Source organism: Colossoma macropomum, unplaced genomic scaffold (genome assembly GCF_904425465.1).
Source record: "Colossoma macropomum unplaced genomic scaffold, Colossoma_macropomum, whole genome shotgun sequence".
Classification (NCBI taxonomy): domain Eukaryota; kingdom Metazoa; phylum Chordata; class Actinopteri; order Characiformes; family Serrasalmidae; genus Colossoma; species Colossoma macropomum.
In genome coordinates, this window is record NW_023494807.1 from 7,589,245 (window position 1) to 7,606,927 (window position 17,683).

General features: G+C 39.2%; 1 protein-coding gene across 1 annotated transcript; it reads left to right on the forward strand.

Moving 5' to 3' along the window:
* The first annotated feature begins 5,985 nt into the window (after window positions 1-5,985).
* On the forward strand, window positions 5,986-8,954 carry LOC118797109 (P2Y purinoceptor 13-like). Its single transcript, XM_036556339.1, has 2 exons — window positions 5,986-6,046; window positions 7,348-8,954. The coding sequence occupies exon 2, from the start codon at window positions 7,353-7,355 to the stop codon at window positions 8,349-8,351; it is 999 nt and encodes a 332-aa protein (XP_036412232.1). The 5' UTR covers window positions 5,986-6,046; window positions 7,348-7,352; the 3' UTR covers window positions 8,352-8,954.
* Window positions 8,955-17,683: the final 8,729 nt, after the last annotated feature.

Consider the following 17,683-nt stretch of genomic DNA (forward strand, 5'->3'; position numbering starts at 1 on the left):
AAAGCAACTCACACTTGCATCCTGCCCCAATGCCTCCCACGTTACATTGTTTTCATACAGGCAAGTGCAAAAGTTTGCATAGACCGCTGGTCAATAAAAAAGGCATTATTCTGCAAATTTTAGTGCACAATTTGTAATGTTTTCCTTATTTTCACTCTACAAAACATGTCTTTTGACCAGGGGTGCCCAAAACTTTGCAAAAGACTGTATATTTCGACACCCAATCAGCAGCGAATGGCTGACATTAGTAGGCTGCTCGGTATTGATCCTTATGGGTCACATGGACATTACTTACAAATTACTTAAAATTACAAACGTTGAAAATGTACAGAGTTGGCTGGACATTCAAATGATACCACTAAAGTCTGAGTAAACTAGAAAGCCAGTGACTACTTTTCTTAGCAATTGCGGAGTTTCTTAGCTGTTTTTATGGTACCTTCCACACTTACAGACCCCATGTTACCATGATGACTGTGCAGGCAGATCCTCCTGCTCCTTACCTGTCCATTGGCTGAATGGGTTGTAGGCTTTTTTCAGGACCATTATGTCCCAACGTTTACTCCAGGAATGACATTCCGGTGAGTTCTGGCCCATTTCCACCCTGGACTACAACCATATGTTAAAGGTAAACTAGGAAATGCCCACATTAGTGCCTTTACAACTGTTTTCCACAGCAATTGCTTCTCTAATTCCAAATGACTCTTAATTTTCAGTGTGTTTTGGTGTTGAAAGATTGTATTGTCATGTCACTTCCTGTGAAGAATTTGACAATTCTGCCTCTCCAGCTTGTCAAAGATACACAAAAAACACTTGATTGTAACACTAAACTGGACAGGTAAAGAAGCATCAACTGCATCAAATTCCAGGCTTAGGTTACACCAAAGATGCCGGATTATGCCTACAGTTCACAACATACAGTATACAAACATATTATTTTGTGATTAAATTTCCTGCATTGTCAAATAGCTAATTAGTCCATGCACGTTTAAAATGTATAAGTGAATGTGCAAAAGCCAGAGACCACCCTTAATTCATTTACTATCCAGTCAAAATGGTCATCATGTACAAGTATTTCTGAACAGATTAAGTATGAGATAATGCACTTGCAAGTCAAAAGAAAATAACTGAAGAAACATGAGATTTGAAAGATGAAGTTCGAAAACAAAAAAAAAATTGAGGATAAAAGCCACAACCACCTGCACGACCCAGTAGACCACCAAAACTGTCCCCATCAGATTAACAGCACTTAAACCTTTCATCTTTGAGAGAGAGGAGAAAATCAAGAGTCCTGATCTTAACACCACTAAATGGGTTTGGCAGTACTTAGATTGTGAGCATCTGAGAACCTGAATTTCAGCGGTGTTGACAAATTTCCCTGCAGATTTTTTTGAAAAACTAAAAGCAAGTCTTCTTAAAACAGACATGTCAAACTTGGGATCTTCTGGGCCAAAGTGCAGCGGAGATCAGTGTTTACCCTCATCTAACACTCTAAATGCAGTTCCTGAAGGCCTTGACAGTTAGCTGAAGGTGAATCAAGTGTGTTTAATGTGTGGCAGTGTGCTGAAGTCTGCAGTGTTTTGGCCCGCGAGGACTGGAGCCTGACACATGTGCCTTAAAATAGTCCGAAGGCAAAGTGTGGACACACAAAATACTTTATATATATATATATATATATATATATATATATATATATCAATTCAAGTCAAATTTATTTATATAGCGCCTTTTACAACAGATGTTGTCACAAAGCAGCTTTACAAAGAATCCGGGTCCACGCCTCCAGTGAGCAAGCCTTGGTGACAGTGGCAAGGAAAAACTCCCTCAACAGGAGGAAGAAACCTTGAGAGGAACCAAACTCAAATAGGGGAACCCATCCTCCTCTGGTCGACACCGGATAACAGCACAGACAAAAAACAGTATAAGTGGATACAGTTTTACACCACTGTGCAGTGCGCCGGCCGCATCAGTCACGTCAGACCCTCTTAGGACAGGCAGCTGCTCAGCTCAGGGAAAAAGAGGGGGAGAGAGAAAGAGGGGGGTAGGGGGGATAAGAGGGACATAGTTAGGAAAACTAATTAACCAAAGGCTCGACTAAACAGGTAAGTTTTTAGCCTAGACTTAAAGATGGAGGCTGTGTCTGAGTCCCGAACACAGACTGGTAGGCTATTCCAAAGCTGGGGGGCGTTGTATGAAAAGGCCCCTCCCCTGGACGTAACTTTATTTATTCTGAGTATTAATAATGAGCAGCACCTTGTGATCTAAGTGGGCGTGTCGGTTGATAATAGGAAATAAGGTCACTGAGGTACTGAGGAGCAAGGCCATTCAAAGCTTTATATGTCAGTAAAAGAATTTTGTACTCAATGCGGAATTTAACTGGCAACCAATGTAAGCTACACAAAATTGGGCTAATGTGGTCAAATTTCCTGGTTTTGCTGAGAGCTCTGGCTGGACTGAAGCTTGTTAAGGTTTTGGCTGGAACAACCAGAAAGCAGAGCATTACAGTAATCTAACCTGGACGTGATGAAGGCGCGAACTAACGTTTCTGCATCCTGTAGCGGCAGTGCATTTCTTAATTTAGCGATGTTACAGGTGGAGGAAAGCTATTCCAGTAATATTGGTAATATGCTCATCGAAGGCCAGACTGGGATCGATCGTGACACCAAGGCTTTTTACAGATGTGCCTGGTGCAATTGAGAAACTATCGAGATTAAGAGTAATCATAGGCAGATTATCCCTAGCAGCTTTTGGACCAAGAAGAAGAACTTCTGTTTTGTCCAAATTTGGTAAGAGGAAGTTACTTGACATCCATTCTTTAATATCTTTGACACAGTCCTCTATCTTATTAAGTTCGATTTTGTCATCTGGTTTAGCTGAAATATACAATTGTGTATCATCGGCATAGCAGTGGAAACTGATGCCATGTTTTCTAATGATGGTACCTAGTGGTAGCATATATAAGGTAAATAATATGGGTCCTAAGACAGAGCCCTGTGGAACACCATACTTTACTCTTGTGAGAGCTGATGGTTCACCATTTACATTAACAAACTCAAAGCGATCACTAAGGTAAGATTTGAACCATGAAAGAGCTTTACCTGTCACTCCTACTAGTTTCTCAAGCCTGTCTAATAGAATGGAATGGTCTATTGTGTCAAAAGCTGCACTAAGATCGAGTAAAACCAGTAAAGATATGTTTCCTTTGTCAGCGGATAATAAAAGATCATTTACAATTTTCACTAACGCTGTTTTGGTACTATGGTGAGGCCTGAAGCCAGACTGAAATTTTTGATGTATATTACTCCTATGCAGATGGGAACATAATTGATTTTTGATAAAAAGGGAAGATTTGAAATAGGTCTATAGTTTGATAGCTCAGAGGGGTCAAGACTAGGTTTCTTTATTAAGGGTTTAATTACACCTAATTTAAGAGATTTTACCTGAGGCTGAGGGAAGAGTTTATTATAGATAGAAAAGGCTTGGTTATTTCTGGCAAAACGTCTTTAAGTAAACCTGTAGGAATAGGATCTAGTATACAAGTTGTTGTTTTTGAAGATGAAATAATTTGGACGAGCTCTGTTTGTTGGAGTAAAGTGAAAGACTCCAGCGTGTCTGTAGTGGTTATACTGCACTCTAGATCTAGATTAGGTTTATAGGACACTGCACTGCAATGCTGCGCATTTTGGATTTTGTGCCTAATCAATTCAATTTTATTATTGAAGAAGTTCATGAAGTCAGTGCTGCTCTATGCTGATGGTATCTGGGCTTCAGTAGCTGCTTGATTATTAGTCAGTTTAGAGATAGTACTTAATAGTAGCCTAGGATTATTCTTGTTATTTTCAATCAATGATGAGAGACAGGCTGAACGTGCTGACTTTAGTGCTTTCCTATAGTCTGTAAGACTCTCCTTCCAGGCAGATTGGAAAACCTCAAGTTTAGTCTGACGCCATTTACACTCTAATCGCCTAACAGTCTGTTTCATAGCTCGAGTATGGTCATTGTACCATGGAGCCTTTTCTGCCTTATTCTTTTACTTTTTAGTGGAGCCACATTATCTAGAGTGGAGCGAAAAGTGTCTTCCAAACATTTAGTCAGCATATCTAATTCATTAGGTTCAGACAGACAGCTAATTAAGGATGAAAGATCTAGAAGGTTTTCAATAAAGCTATTGGGTGTAGACGATGTTATAGTACGTTTAACACTATAGCGTGTGGATGGACATATACTACGACTAAAACTGATTTCATATGAGATTAAGTAGTGATCTGACACTGCTGTGGTCTGAGGAAGGATGGCCAAATGCTTAATGTCTATACCTAAGGTCAATATTAAGTCTAGAGTGTGATTACGGTAATGAGTAGGCCCCATAATATTTTGAGCGAAGCCAAAACAGTCTAAAATAGATACAAATGCCTTACTTAGCGGATCCTGTAGTTTGTCTATGTGGATATTAAAATCTCCAACAATTATTACTTTATTCGAGATTGTTATTAAACTAGATAACAGGTCAGTAAATTCCTGTAAAAACTCAGAGTAAGGCCCCGGTGGCCTGTAGATTATGATGAGCGAAAATGAGCTCTCATTTGTTCCTCGATTGCTAACATTGAGAAACTGAATTTTAAAGGAAGAGAAACTACGGTCTGCTTTCTGGTTTAGTCCTAAAGTATTGGTGTAAATGGTTGCTATGCCTCCACCCCGACCGTATAAGCGAGGACTATGTACATAGCTATAGCCTGTCGGGGTGGTCATTTAAAGCCAAGTACTCTTCAGGTCTAATCCACGTCTCTGTTAGACACAGAGCATCAAAGTCGTGATCAGTAATAATTTCATTAACAATGATAGCTTTAGGTGTGAGAGATCTTATATTAAGCAGTCCTAGTTTTAGACCAAAGGTGCGGTCACTGCAGAGTGGTACAACTGGTCAGATATTAATCAAATATATACACACACACACACACATAATATATATATAATATATATATATATATATATTTATATATATGTAGTGTATATATACAGATCATGCATAACATTATGACCACCTCCTTGTTTCTACACTCACTGTCCATTTTATCAGCTCCACTTACTACATAGGTGCACTAGGCCCCCCATGGACCCTCACAGAGCAGGTACTATTTGGGTGGTGGATCATTCTCAGCACTGCAGTAACACTGACGTGGTGGTAGCAGTGCTGCTGGAGTTTTTAAACACTGTGTCCACTCACTGTCCACTCTTTTAGACACTCCTACCTTGTCAGTCCACCTTGTAGATGTAAAGTCAGAGACGATAGCTCATCTGCTGCTGCACAGATTGTGTTGGTCATCATCTCTTCATCAGTGGTCACAGGACGCTGTTGGCTGGATATTTTTGGTCGGTGGACTATTCTCAGTCCAGCAGTGACACTGAGGTGTTTAAAAACTCCAGCAGCACTGGTGGGCCCATGGGGGGTCCTGACCACTGAAGAACAGGGTAAAAGGGGGCAAACAAAGTATACGGAGAAACAGATGGACTACAGTCTGTAATTGTAGAAATACAAAATATATATATATATAATGTGTGTGTGTGTGTGTTTTCTGCTTTTTCCCCTGACACTGAAAAATTAGTAACTTGTACTTAATGGCCGATTTGACTGGAAATAAATGAGGGGTGGTCTTTTGCACAGCACTGTAGAAAATGTGCTTGAGATGCAGTATGATATGTGACGTCAGTGCACAGGCCTACAGATGTGCAGAATATGCTTGAAGACTTTATCTGAATAATCAGTACTGGTGTGACTGGGATCACGCAGCAGTGCTAGGCTTACTGTAAGCTCAGCTACCAAGAAGAAAACTAAATTAAAAGTCAAATATCACTACATGAACACTAAATTATTTAGTACCAACCAGGATTAATAATACTACCCATGGAGCAGTTGCCACGTGTGTGCCTCTTTTTTTTTTTTTGTTAGTGTTAACCACACTTATTTTACAGGAAGCGTGGTTAGATGGACAGATAGGGCGCAGCAGCAGTCAGCGCAGCACTGTAATTTGCTCCGGTCGGATCCTCAGAGGTATGTCAAATAACATCTTTTATTAGGTCCTCTTGGCGAAATTTAACTGGATATATTAGGTATGTTTGATATTCCCATAAAGTGCTTTGAAGTTTATGTTAATGCTTACAGGTGGTAACACAGCAGGACATAACAGAGTGACTGAAACAGTGATGCACTGAAAGTACTGAATTCAAATGTGCATAATTAAACATATTATATAAATTATATATAATTAGTTATATATATATTTTAATCGTCTGGAAAAAATGAACCCCATTTGCCATTGCAATGGTAGAATGATCCATTATTGCCAAAACTAAGTTATTTATATATATATATATATATATATATATATATATATATATATATATATATATATATATAACTTAGTTTTGGCAATAATGGATCATTCTACCATTGCAATGGCAAATGGGGTTCATTTTTTCCAGACGATTAAAATAACTAACCAAAACTGAATATCAAAACACTTTAACAGTTCTTTGTTTTTAAGATTTTATTTATTTATTTATTTTGGTCAGTGGCGTGATGAACTCTGAGAAGTCCACGGTGAAATCTTTTTGTATTTCACTTTAGCTTGAACACTGACAGCTTCATGTGTTGCAAAAAGATTGTGTCAGCATATGTAGTGTTCATAAGTTTCTACCCACAACATGACTTTGAAACCAAAGGGCCAGTTGAATGTACTTCAGAGAAGTTCCAACTTTTTGTTGTTTTGTCAGCGGTGTTACAGTCAGTGGTGTATACTGAAGTTGTTTAATATAACAGCTCACATTTTACACTTTGTACATCAGCATTCATGCCTCATTTGTAAGTGTTATAGTAAAATGATGCTTATTCATGAAAAAAAGGAAGTGAATCGATCATTTTCGGGCTGTATTCACTTCTGTTGTATTTGTATACATATATTGTTACTGGAATATTTTTAATAACAGTGAAGCATTTCCTGAAAATCACTCAGCTGCATTTGGCATTGTTTATTTGTTGTGTTGCTCATCAAAACTAGGCACCAAACCACAAACTTGCGAGACAGAGCCATTTGAAACTCGCGGTATAGTTAGTCAAAAGCCCTAAGCTTTCGTCATATTTTTAACAAGATTTTACTTTCATGCTTTATATTGATTCACTTTTTAAGATTCCTTTTTCTAAAATGAGGAACTGAGTACTCAAAAAGGAGAAATGTGTTCCGTAAGAAGGAGACTGGTGCTCATACTGTCCTCCTCAGTTTTAGTCAGTGAAAGCATCGGTACATTGTGAATTCTCTGACTCTTAAAAGTTTACTCTCCTTAAATTCATTTCAGGCTTGATGGAGGGTAACAACACCCCCCTCGACTGTGGCGTTGACAATCGAGCGAGGGCCATAGCCATCTCCAGCCTCTATTTCCTGCTTTTTCTCCCTGCTCTTCTGCTCAACCTGCTGGTGGCTTGGATTTCTGTGCACTTGAAGTCCAAGACCACCTTCATGGTCTACCTGAAGCACCTGGTGGTGGCCGATCTCCTGATGACCCTGACCTTCCCCGTCCGGGCTGCTAGCGAACTGCCAGGCATCACGGACAGACTGCAAGCTTTCGCCTGCCGCTACTCGCATGTCTTCTTCTACCTGGCCATGAACATGAGCATCATCTTGATGGGCCTCATCAGCCTGGACCGCTTCTTCAAGATCGTGCGGCCTGGAGGGAGACTTCTGTGCCAGAACCTGCGTTTCAGCAAAGTCCTGTCGGTTGTCATCTGGCTGCTGCTAATCAGCATGAATACCTTGCCAGTTATTATTACGACAGACCAAGACCATTTAAGGAACAATACAAACAAATCAGAGCTTTGTATGCGCATGAAAAGTGATATCGGAATAATGTGGCATGATGTCGTCGTATGGTTCGCCTCCATTATTTTCTGGACGGCGTGTATTGTGATCATCTTAAGCTACATGTGCATCACCAAGAAAGTGGTGGAATCGTATCGGAGGTCACGCAGCAGCAATGATCAGGGGAAGCGTAAAGCCAAGGTTCGGGTTTTTCTGATTCTTTTGGTTTTCCTGATCTGCTACGCACCTTACTACATCGTGCGGCAACCGTACACCAAGGCACAGGTCAACGACAAGGGCTCTTGCACCAGACCCATACTGAAAGTCGTTAAGGACCTCACCCTGTGGCTCTCGTCGACAAACGTATGCTTGGACCCCTTGATCTACTTCTTCCTGTGCAAGGCGTTCAGGAAAAGGTTTATGGAGACTTGCGAGATCAACAGGTTATTTCCGTCCTTTGGTAAAACTGCAGAACCCTGTCAGTCATCAGACACTTCGCTGTAACCTGTATGTAGAAACAGCGGCTCTCTTTTTTCTTCTTGGGCATTTTACACAAGCACTTGTTACACAACCGCGTAACGGACAAGGCCTGGGTTCCTGCGAAAGCCGCATCTGAGAGTAGTGGACATCTTGTTTTTTTAAATAACTGTCATGAACCTGCAACAGCTGAGGGGGTGGCACGACAGAGGTCTGAAAATGGAAGCCACATCACAAAGCCACAGTTGCAGTTTGTGAAGCACCGCTGAGTTTTCTTTAGAGCTCTTTCAGCATTGTGTTACAAATTAGCAGCTTTTTAAATCAACTGGAGGGCCAATTTCTGAGCAATAGGTTTAGAATAAGGAGTGAATCCCCACTGGGCTTCAGCCAAAGCAGAGCTTAATTTGTGTGAGGAGGACTGACCGCAGGAGAGGGCCAGTGAGGCAGTTTGAAGCCATTGAAGTCATTTGATTGCCATTGTGACAATGTATGGTACTGTGCAAGAGTTACAGAGTTATTTCAGCTTGAATTCTTTTTGCATATTTGTTTAAACATTTCAAAGTAATCTGCAGAGATATTTTTCTACACCTCCAAAGTTCAGTGTTAAAAGTTGGTTGAATTTTCTGCTTTCACAGTCCAAGTAGTCCCAAACACATTTAGTGATGTTGAGCTCTGGACTCTGGGGTGGTCAGTCTACTGTTCAGCTTCTTTGTTTGATGTGTCCGTCTCCTTTTCTCAGTGAGGGCTTCTTAACAGCTACACATCCTTTCAGACCCATAGCGCTGAGTTGTCTTCTCACAGTGAAAGCAAGAGTGGTGCTTCAGTCACTTAAAGCTGGAAGCTTTTGGTGGCCTACAAGGCCTAACGGTTGTCAGGAGCCCCATTTTCTCTATTTATTTTGATAATTAAAAAATAAATAGGTAAAACTTCTTTTTTGCACGTATTTTTCTTTGTCTTTCCAATTTTCTCTGTAAGTGGATTATCTTATACTTAATCTCTTCAGATAAATCTCCTGAAAGATCAATAACCTGCACTTAATGGCTGTTTGATGGGAAATTAAGTAAATGAAGAGTGGTCTCTGACTTTTGCACAGCACTGTACGGCATTCTGAGCTTTTAAACTGTATGAAATGTGGTCTTCTTGTCATCCTTTCTCTTCTTGGTATTAATATAATGGTTGATAAAAACAAAAAACAAACCAGTTAAGAGTCAAAGTTTAACGATTGCATAGTCTTCTATGGGACTCTGGTGTCCTCTGTAGGCCAAAAGTAGAATTGCATACCTTGCTTGTAAACAGTGTGTCCACTGTGAAAACACTCATTAACAGCAACCAACAAGAGGCTATAGACAAAAAAATGCTCTGCCAATTACATGTTAATCTATGTGCATCAGCGAGAACAAGAGAGAGAGAGAGAGAGAGAGAGAGAGAGGCAGAGAACGAGGTCATTGATTTCATATGGCAGCAGTTTTTCTCAGCGCTCCATTCAGTCAAGTGAATGGCCATATGGCCCTTTCTAAACAGTCTGTATGTGTATGTCTTGGCGAGGTTCGCCCAATCACCGGAAGACAGAGGTCTCACTGTAGAGGGAAGTAGACCTAAGTGTGAGTTGTGTTTCTGCTGTCTTAAAGACTTAAAGTCATAGTGTACCAGTCTTGGATATCTTCACTATAACTGTACTGTATGTTTTATTTGTAATCAATAGAGTACTGATATATCTATTGCGTCTCCTATAATCTTATGAAGTCAAATTGTAAATAAAAAATGATGAGATGAGCTCTTTCAGACATGAATTTGTCTTGTACATTAATGCCTTAAAGGGAAACTTCCCTGATTTTTCAACATTTCTGCATAATTAAACGTTTAAGATGTGACCAAAGTAATTCAGAGTGGTTTGGTGTGAAATGTTCAGTTCTAGAGAAAGTTACAGAGTCAGAGTTGTTCACAGTGGTGATGATAGGAACCAGGGGTGGGTGATATTGTCACAGTATATCACGATACTTCAAGACATTTTCACAATACCCGATATACATTGCGATATTTTTTTTTGTGAGATTTAAGTTGGAATAGACAAAATAGAACCTGTAGTGCCACATATAAAAGTACTTAAACAACAATAAAAACAATAAACCTACAATTGCAAAGGTTTCTACTTTGTTTTACAAACTGCACTGCACTAAATCCAATTAAACAGGCCTAATTATGCTCACTTTGTGATGAAATGTAGTTATTCAGTGTTCTTTATGTACTGACGATATCCACAGAAAAGCACATTGTGACATAATTCATCACAATAATGATAAAATATCGTCACATTGCCCACCCCTAATAGACGTTTGATGAATTCTCCATCACAAGATGTAATTACACGAAATGGTTATGAAAATGCTGCCTGATGCCTGAGACATTATTTTTCGATAGTTTTCACATAATCTTAGTCTAAAATGCATATTTTCTAATCCCATTCCCAGTGGAGGGGAACATATTGGGCGTTGTAAGGCAAAATAGTTCCAAACTATCACAGTTTTACCATTGTCAATGGTAACCAATGGTGTATCATTGGTGTTGTAGACCAGAGGTTCTCAACCTTTTCCACCCTCAAGACCTTATTTTTTTCACAGTTTTGGCACTCTGTAAGAAAATCTAGTCAAATACACATTACCAGTAAACATTCTGTAAAAAGAGATCTATTTGAGTCCCCAACATTGGAAAGAGAAATCTGATCGCAAGTGTTCAAGCTTGAATACATGAGTTTAAAGGTCATTATTAACATAGTATATGACCTTTTGTACATCTGGTTGTGTGTGATGTGATACATGATATGAACTCATGAGCCTGCACAGAACATCAAAACATACACATAAATGATAAAAAACAAAGGAAAAATAGCCACATTGCACCAGCGCACCTACACTCTAAAACACACACACTTCACCACCTGTTTAACACTAGAAAGCAGGAAGGCCCAAAAGAAAACAGAGCTCGACCTTTTTGCTTAAAAATGTAATTTTTGGGAAATTCTCACCACAGTAATACGTTGGGCCTACTTTTGCAATATTTGATGTGTATCCATGAACATGAAATATCAGCAGAATATTGGTGTGAGTGATGAAGCGGCCTTTGTGCACTGTTATTGTGGGGCTTGTATTAATGTTGTTAACTGTCAAACTTTTTATATATATTTTTTATTGTTAAGTCATTTTTTTTTTTCACTGATTTTATGGCAAAGTGCCACCACAGGCCCATTACAGTCCACTGGCCCCCTTCAGTATAGGTCCAAGGACCACCAAGGGGTGCTTCGTGGCCCACTTGTGGTCCCCAGCCCAGTGGTTGAAAGACCCTGTAATATATGTCGTGACCCCTGGTTCCCATAACCACCACTGTAAAAGGTATTTCTCATCAAACCACTCTGAATGAGTTTGTTTACATTGCACTGAGTGAATTATGCAGAGATTTTGAAGGAAGAGCTTTAAACTACAGGATTATTCTTCAGTTTTTGTGTTGTTCAGTCAACAAATGCTTATGATGGTAACTAAAAAGGAAAATGAAACACAACCAATTAGCCTTACGCAAATGAGATCATGTGAACTGGTGGTTAGTAGCTTCTACTAATGTTAGCACATTTGGTCAAGCTACTTATTTAATCTTGAGGCTTACTTATCTAATCTTAAATTAGCTAGCAGATTGAACAACTGCTACACTCAAATAGATGGTTCTTCAGCAAAGACGATGGTTCTATATAGAATCATGGACACTCAAAGAACCCTTTGCATGATTAAAGGGTTCTTTGCAGCATAAAAAAGTTCAGATTGATGGAGATCGTGTTGCATATGGTTCTACATAGAACCTTTATGGAAAAGGTTCTATGTAGCATCAAAAAGGGTTCTTCTGTTGTGACAAGCTTGACATTGCAACAATAGAAGAGTACTGTTTGGTGCTATATAGATCCCTTTTCTAAAAGGTGCTATCTAGAACCATCTACAGCACATTCTCCAGCTATTTGAAGAAGTCTTTCATGATGTAAAGAACCATTTAACCATGCAAGGGTTCTTTGAGTGTCCGTGGTTCTATATAGAACCATTTTCTTAACTAAAGAGCCCTGGAAGAACCATCTCATTTTAAGAGTGTAGCATTTAAGTTGAGTTTAAAGGAGTTCAACTATTATTTCTTTCCCTCAAATTTATTGTTGTCAATTCAAAGTAGTTCAGTTTGAATTGGGTTTGCAGTTCAGCCGCATCCCCCCCTGCTCAAAACATTACAGGGGATGTAAAAGCGCCAGCTGTCAGTAATTTCGCCAGCGTAACAAACCACTTTCCGGCAGTAGCTTGCTGATTAATGCTGATACTATTAAACCCGGTGTCTCATGACATACACTGGAAAAAAAAAATGACAGCTTAGCAAGTGAAAGCATCTTACGTGTGGGCAATATATTTAATATTTCTCAACTTGAAGTTGCAATAAGACTCTAAAAAGATTCAACTTATCTGCATTAATGTTTCCTTATTCAAAGTGATCTTATCAACGATCTGAGTGCACTGGCATTTCACTTCCTCTGAACCATTCTTTTTGAAGGTCCCATGTCATGAAAACCATCTTTTCCTTCTTTTTTCTTTTTTTTTTTAATTAGAGTTTGATGTCATATGTAAACATTGTTAAACTATTAATTCTGCAGTCCATATATGAAGACTAAGCCCCAAAAATGCCCAAGTTGAATTCATTGTTTTTGTAATGTCGTGAAAATGACATGCTGAAGTTACAAGGAGTGTTTCAGCCTGGACTGCTAGTTATGCTGTTTGTGAATGGCCGAGGCTAAACTGCTTGGCTGAATTGGTGGATATATATAAACGAGTGGGTTCTTCTGACATCACAGACACAACGAATTGCAAACAGACTGTTTTTGCAGCTTTGTTTCCATATATGGACAGAGTGAGCGGTGTGTTATGAGCCTTTACAATGTTTCCACACTATTTTAACCTCTTAAGTGGCCAGGGCCCACCAACAGGCCCAAAGTTTTACTACACTTTTCTGTAACCGAAGAATAGCTCAGCCAGTTTGCACTGAAGTCCCTGTAGTTACTGAATAATAAGCCTTAGTATGTAATAGGCCTGGAAATGTAATCCCTTTATTGTAAAAAAAGCAGTAATATGATATGGTCCCTTTAATAATATTGCTTATAATTGGCAGCTCTGTTTAGAAAGAGGTCGAATAATCTTCTAACAATATTACAACTGTCTAAAAATGAGAAATATTACTCCTATGTATTTCCTCCATTTCAGATCCTTTCATCTGCAACAGTATTTGTACTGTGTAGGCTTTGAATGCAGGCATTACTGCATAGCAACAGGCTTCCAAAACATAAGTGGCCCTAAAAGACAGATAGAAGCCACTGAAACCAACCTGAGGCCGAGCACGAGGGCACCCAGCTGCACTGCAGCTTTTCCTGCACTTCTACTTCATGTAATGATAAAAACAGAATATTTCCATAGCGAATGCTCTTGCTCAGCAGTTGATCTATTAGAACAAGCACATAAACAACCCTGCTGCACACATGCACACACACAGAGGCTGTATGCCTGCAACTGACCACAAACTGTGTGGCTTAAGAAATAAACAGACGCTCTGACATGCACCAATATGCAAACACTCACCACAAACCACTCCTCTTCTCTCTCTCTCTCTCTCTCTCTCGCTCCCTATGTCTGCTTTGCTATCTATCTACCTCTTTATCTCCTTATTTCTAATTATCTCTCTTTTTCTGCGCTCGCTTTCTCTTTCTCTCTGTCTGTAACTTGCTATCTTCTTCACTTCCTTTTGCTGTCTCTAGAGTTTCATCTCTTTATCTCCAGTTCTCTCTGTCTCTCTTTCTGTCTCTCTCTGTCTCTCTCTCTCTCTCTCTCTCTCTCTCTGTCTCTCTCTCTCTCTCTCTCTCTCTATGTGGAATTGCCCTCATTATCTCATAAGTACAGCCATCTAGTTAGCTATGGCAAGCTCAAGTATCATTACCTGCCAGCTAGCTTGCATGCAAACAAAACATAGCCGATGGCTCTAATGCAGTTTGCCTGTATGAAATATGTTATTTTTTTCACAGTTTTGGAGATGTACAGCACTATAGGAAAATCTAGTCTAATACACATTACCAGTAAACATTCTGCAAAAAGAGATCTATTTGAGTCCCCAACATTGGATAGAGAAATCTGATCGCAAGTGTTCAAGCTTGAATACATGAGTTTAAAGGTCATTATTAACATAGTGTATGACCTTTTGTACATCTGGTTGTGTGTGATGAGATGCATGATATGAACTCATGAGCCTGTGGGGACCATCAAAACATACACATAAATGATAAAAAAAAACAAAGGAAAAATAGCCACATCGCACCAGCGCACCTACACTCTAGACCACACACACTTCACCACCACCGTGGTCCACAGGTCACAGTTTACAGGATGATGTTCTTATGCTGGAATGCAACGTAACGTTTCACCATTTAAGCCATGAAGTTCTATTTTTGTCTTATTCATCCACACAACATTCCTTAAGTAGTCTTTTGGTTCATCCGGGTGGTCTTTAGGAAACTCTACACAGGCAGTGCCATTTTTCCTGGAGAGCAGCGGCTTCCTTCCTGCTCACATCCCATACTATTCTTATTCAGCGTTTGCCAACTGGTAAACTTTTTAGCACAAGAGAGGCCTGCAGACCTTTAGATGTCAATCTGGGGTTGTTTTTGATCTCCCAGAATATTATACTTTCTCTTTGTGCGATTTTTGTTAAAGACCCCTCCTGGGGAAAATAATGAAGGTGTTAAATGTTTTTTGTACACTAATCTGCCTGACATTGTACGGTGAATTCCAAAGTCTCACATATATACAGTCACAGGGGGACACTGGAGCCTATCCCAGCGGTCAGAATACACCCTGGACAGGTCGCCAAACCTTTGCAGGGCAGAGAATTCCAAACTCTTCAGATATTATTTTGTAACCTCTTTGAGCCAATTGTGACATCCTGTCTTGCCCTGTGCTATTTTTTCAGCCTTTGTTTTCTTGTTCCATGTGCTTTTGTTTATGTCAGCCATGTGCTTTTGTTGTTGTTCGGTCTTTGTCTCGTCACTGGTCCAGCCTTCTTATTATCTGTCTCACCTGTCTGTTGTCTGTAGCCCCACCCTGCGTGTATTTATACCCCTGCTTGTGTGCTTTGGATACCTTTGTGTCATGAATTTTTAATATAACCAAGGACTTGAGTCCTGCCTGTTAGTCTCTTCCAACGTTACACTAATGAGGAGCAACCTTGAACATCTCCTACGACTCAGACATAGCGTCCATACTTTGACTTAGTTGACATTTTTTTTTTATAGGTCAGAGCCATTTGTTTTATTCTGTTTTGCAATAACAAAATGTTCGGTTCTGCTGCATGCTAACCTCATAGTCTTTATAAAAATGTTGCCTGTAGCCTACTGGCCTTCTTTTGAGGAGATAAAGAGGCATTTCCTAAAGAGCTGCATTGAGCTCCTGCGTAGCAGCATCACTTTACGTGCTATTGAGACGGATGCAAATGAGCAAATGAACTTTGGCACGAGGCAGAACGGACTCTCCCTCTGAAACAAAAGGCAGGAAGCTGGACAGGACGAGAATATTCAGCCTGCCACTGGCACTGCAGACTTATTGTGACAGGAAAGGAAGTCTTTAAGAGGCCACCAGTAGTGAAAACAAGTGTGTGTGCATGTGCTTGTTTTCATACACTTCCAGGACAAAAAGTCTTAACTATGTAGAAAAAACACAGAAAAGCAGAGCTGACATGCAGAAGCGACACAATAGTGCTGACTTTGTAATTTGAAAATGCCTGTCGCTCTTTACATTATGTGTACAGTTCATGAGGAATGGACCAAAACAAATGGCTCAAAATGACTTGGAAAAAAATCTGCTTCCATTGACTTACATTAAAAGTAAAGTACGTTTTTTCCTTTTATTTTGGAGATATGAGGTTTTTCCGACAACAGCTATATATATGTATATATATATATATACACATAGGCATTTACATATTTTTAAAACGTATGGGACATTATTACTACATATATATATACCTATTGAACATTAGTACTGCATTAATATGTACATAATTTACATATATCTACTTGCATATGTGATACAAATGGACTATATTATTATTACACACAGGTACATACACACATATAATACATATGGGACATTTCACATATAGATTACTAAATATATTATATTACATATATGGGGAATACTATTACATATAGACACTAACATATATAATACATATGAAACATAGTATTACAAATAGGCACTTTCATATTGTAGTAGGGTAATGTGAGCAGGAAAGGAGATCTAAATTTGCCTTGGGTGCTTACCCACCCAACCTGAAGAAAGTATTTATACTCTCCATTGTATTTAAAACATTCTTTGCTGCAGTGACTCTATTGGGTCCTTGGCCAATCTCCTGCAACCACTCTTTCCACCAGACTAACAGTCTGTCACGTTCACCCATCTGGAAGCCGCAAGGCTGAGCAGACAGTCACACAGACAGCTAAAACCTCACCATGTAACCCCCCCCCCAAATGTTTTATACATTTAGCCACACCCCAATTCAGGCTGGAACAAACCAAAACAGGTGAAAGGGTTTACATGCACAAACAGTGTTGTTAATATTTACATGGCCTTTTTCTCATTTTTGCCAGTAAGCATACATTAAGCTGTAGTTTTGTTTAACTCATTTCTTCCCACATGTTAGCTTTTAGCTGCTGCACCCTCTCCCAGGATCACCATGGAGCCAACCAGCCCCTGAAAGAAGTCACAGACAGCCGCCATTTCTATGGAACTCTCTTATTAATGCCTCCCTCTTATTGTGGTCAGGTCCCACTGATATCATCACACATATTCAGGGCTGGGATGTAATGGAATAAAAGTATTGGGAACATGTATTCAGAATACAGAAATTAAGTGTCTTTATTCAGTCCACAATATATTTTATAAAGGCAGTATTTAGAATATAGTTAGCTTTTACATTTTTAGGAGAATACCCTACAATACTTACCCAATAAATTAAAAAAAAACATACAATTGCAAATTTAAAAGAAACAGCATTGTGCTTTTTTATATTTTATATTTCTGTAATTTTTTTTGTACAAATATATTTTATATTTTAGAATCAGTGCACAGTGTAGCAAACATGCTCATTAGACAAATTCTAAAGAGGACTTCAATTAACAACTTTACCTCTGAAGTTCTTGCTAAAGCCTGAGTAGACTGATAAATCAATGTGATGATCAGTTATTAATCTCAGTGTTACTGAGCTCTGCTAAAGCCCTGAGTAGACTGATAAATCAATGTGATGAT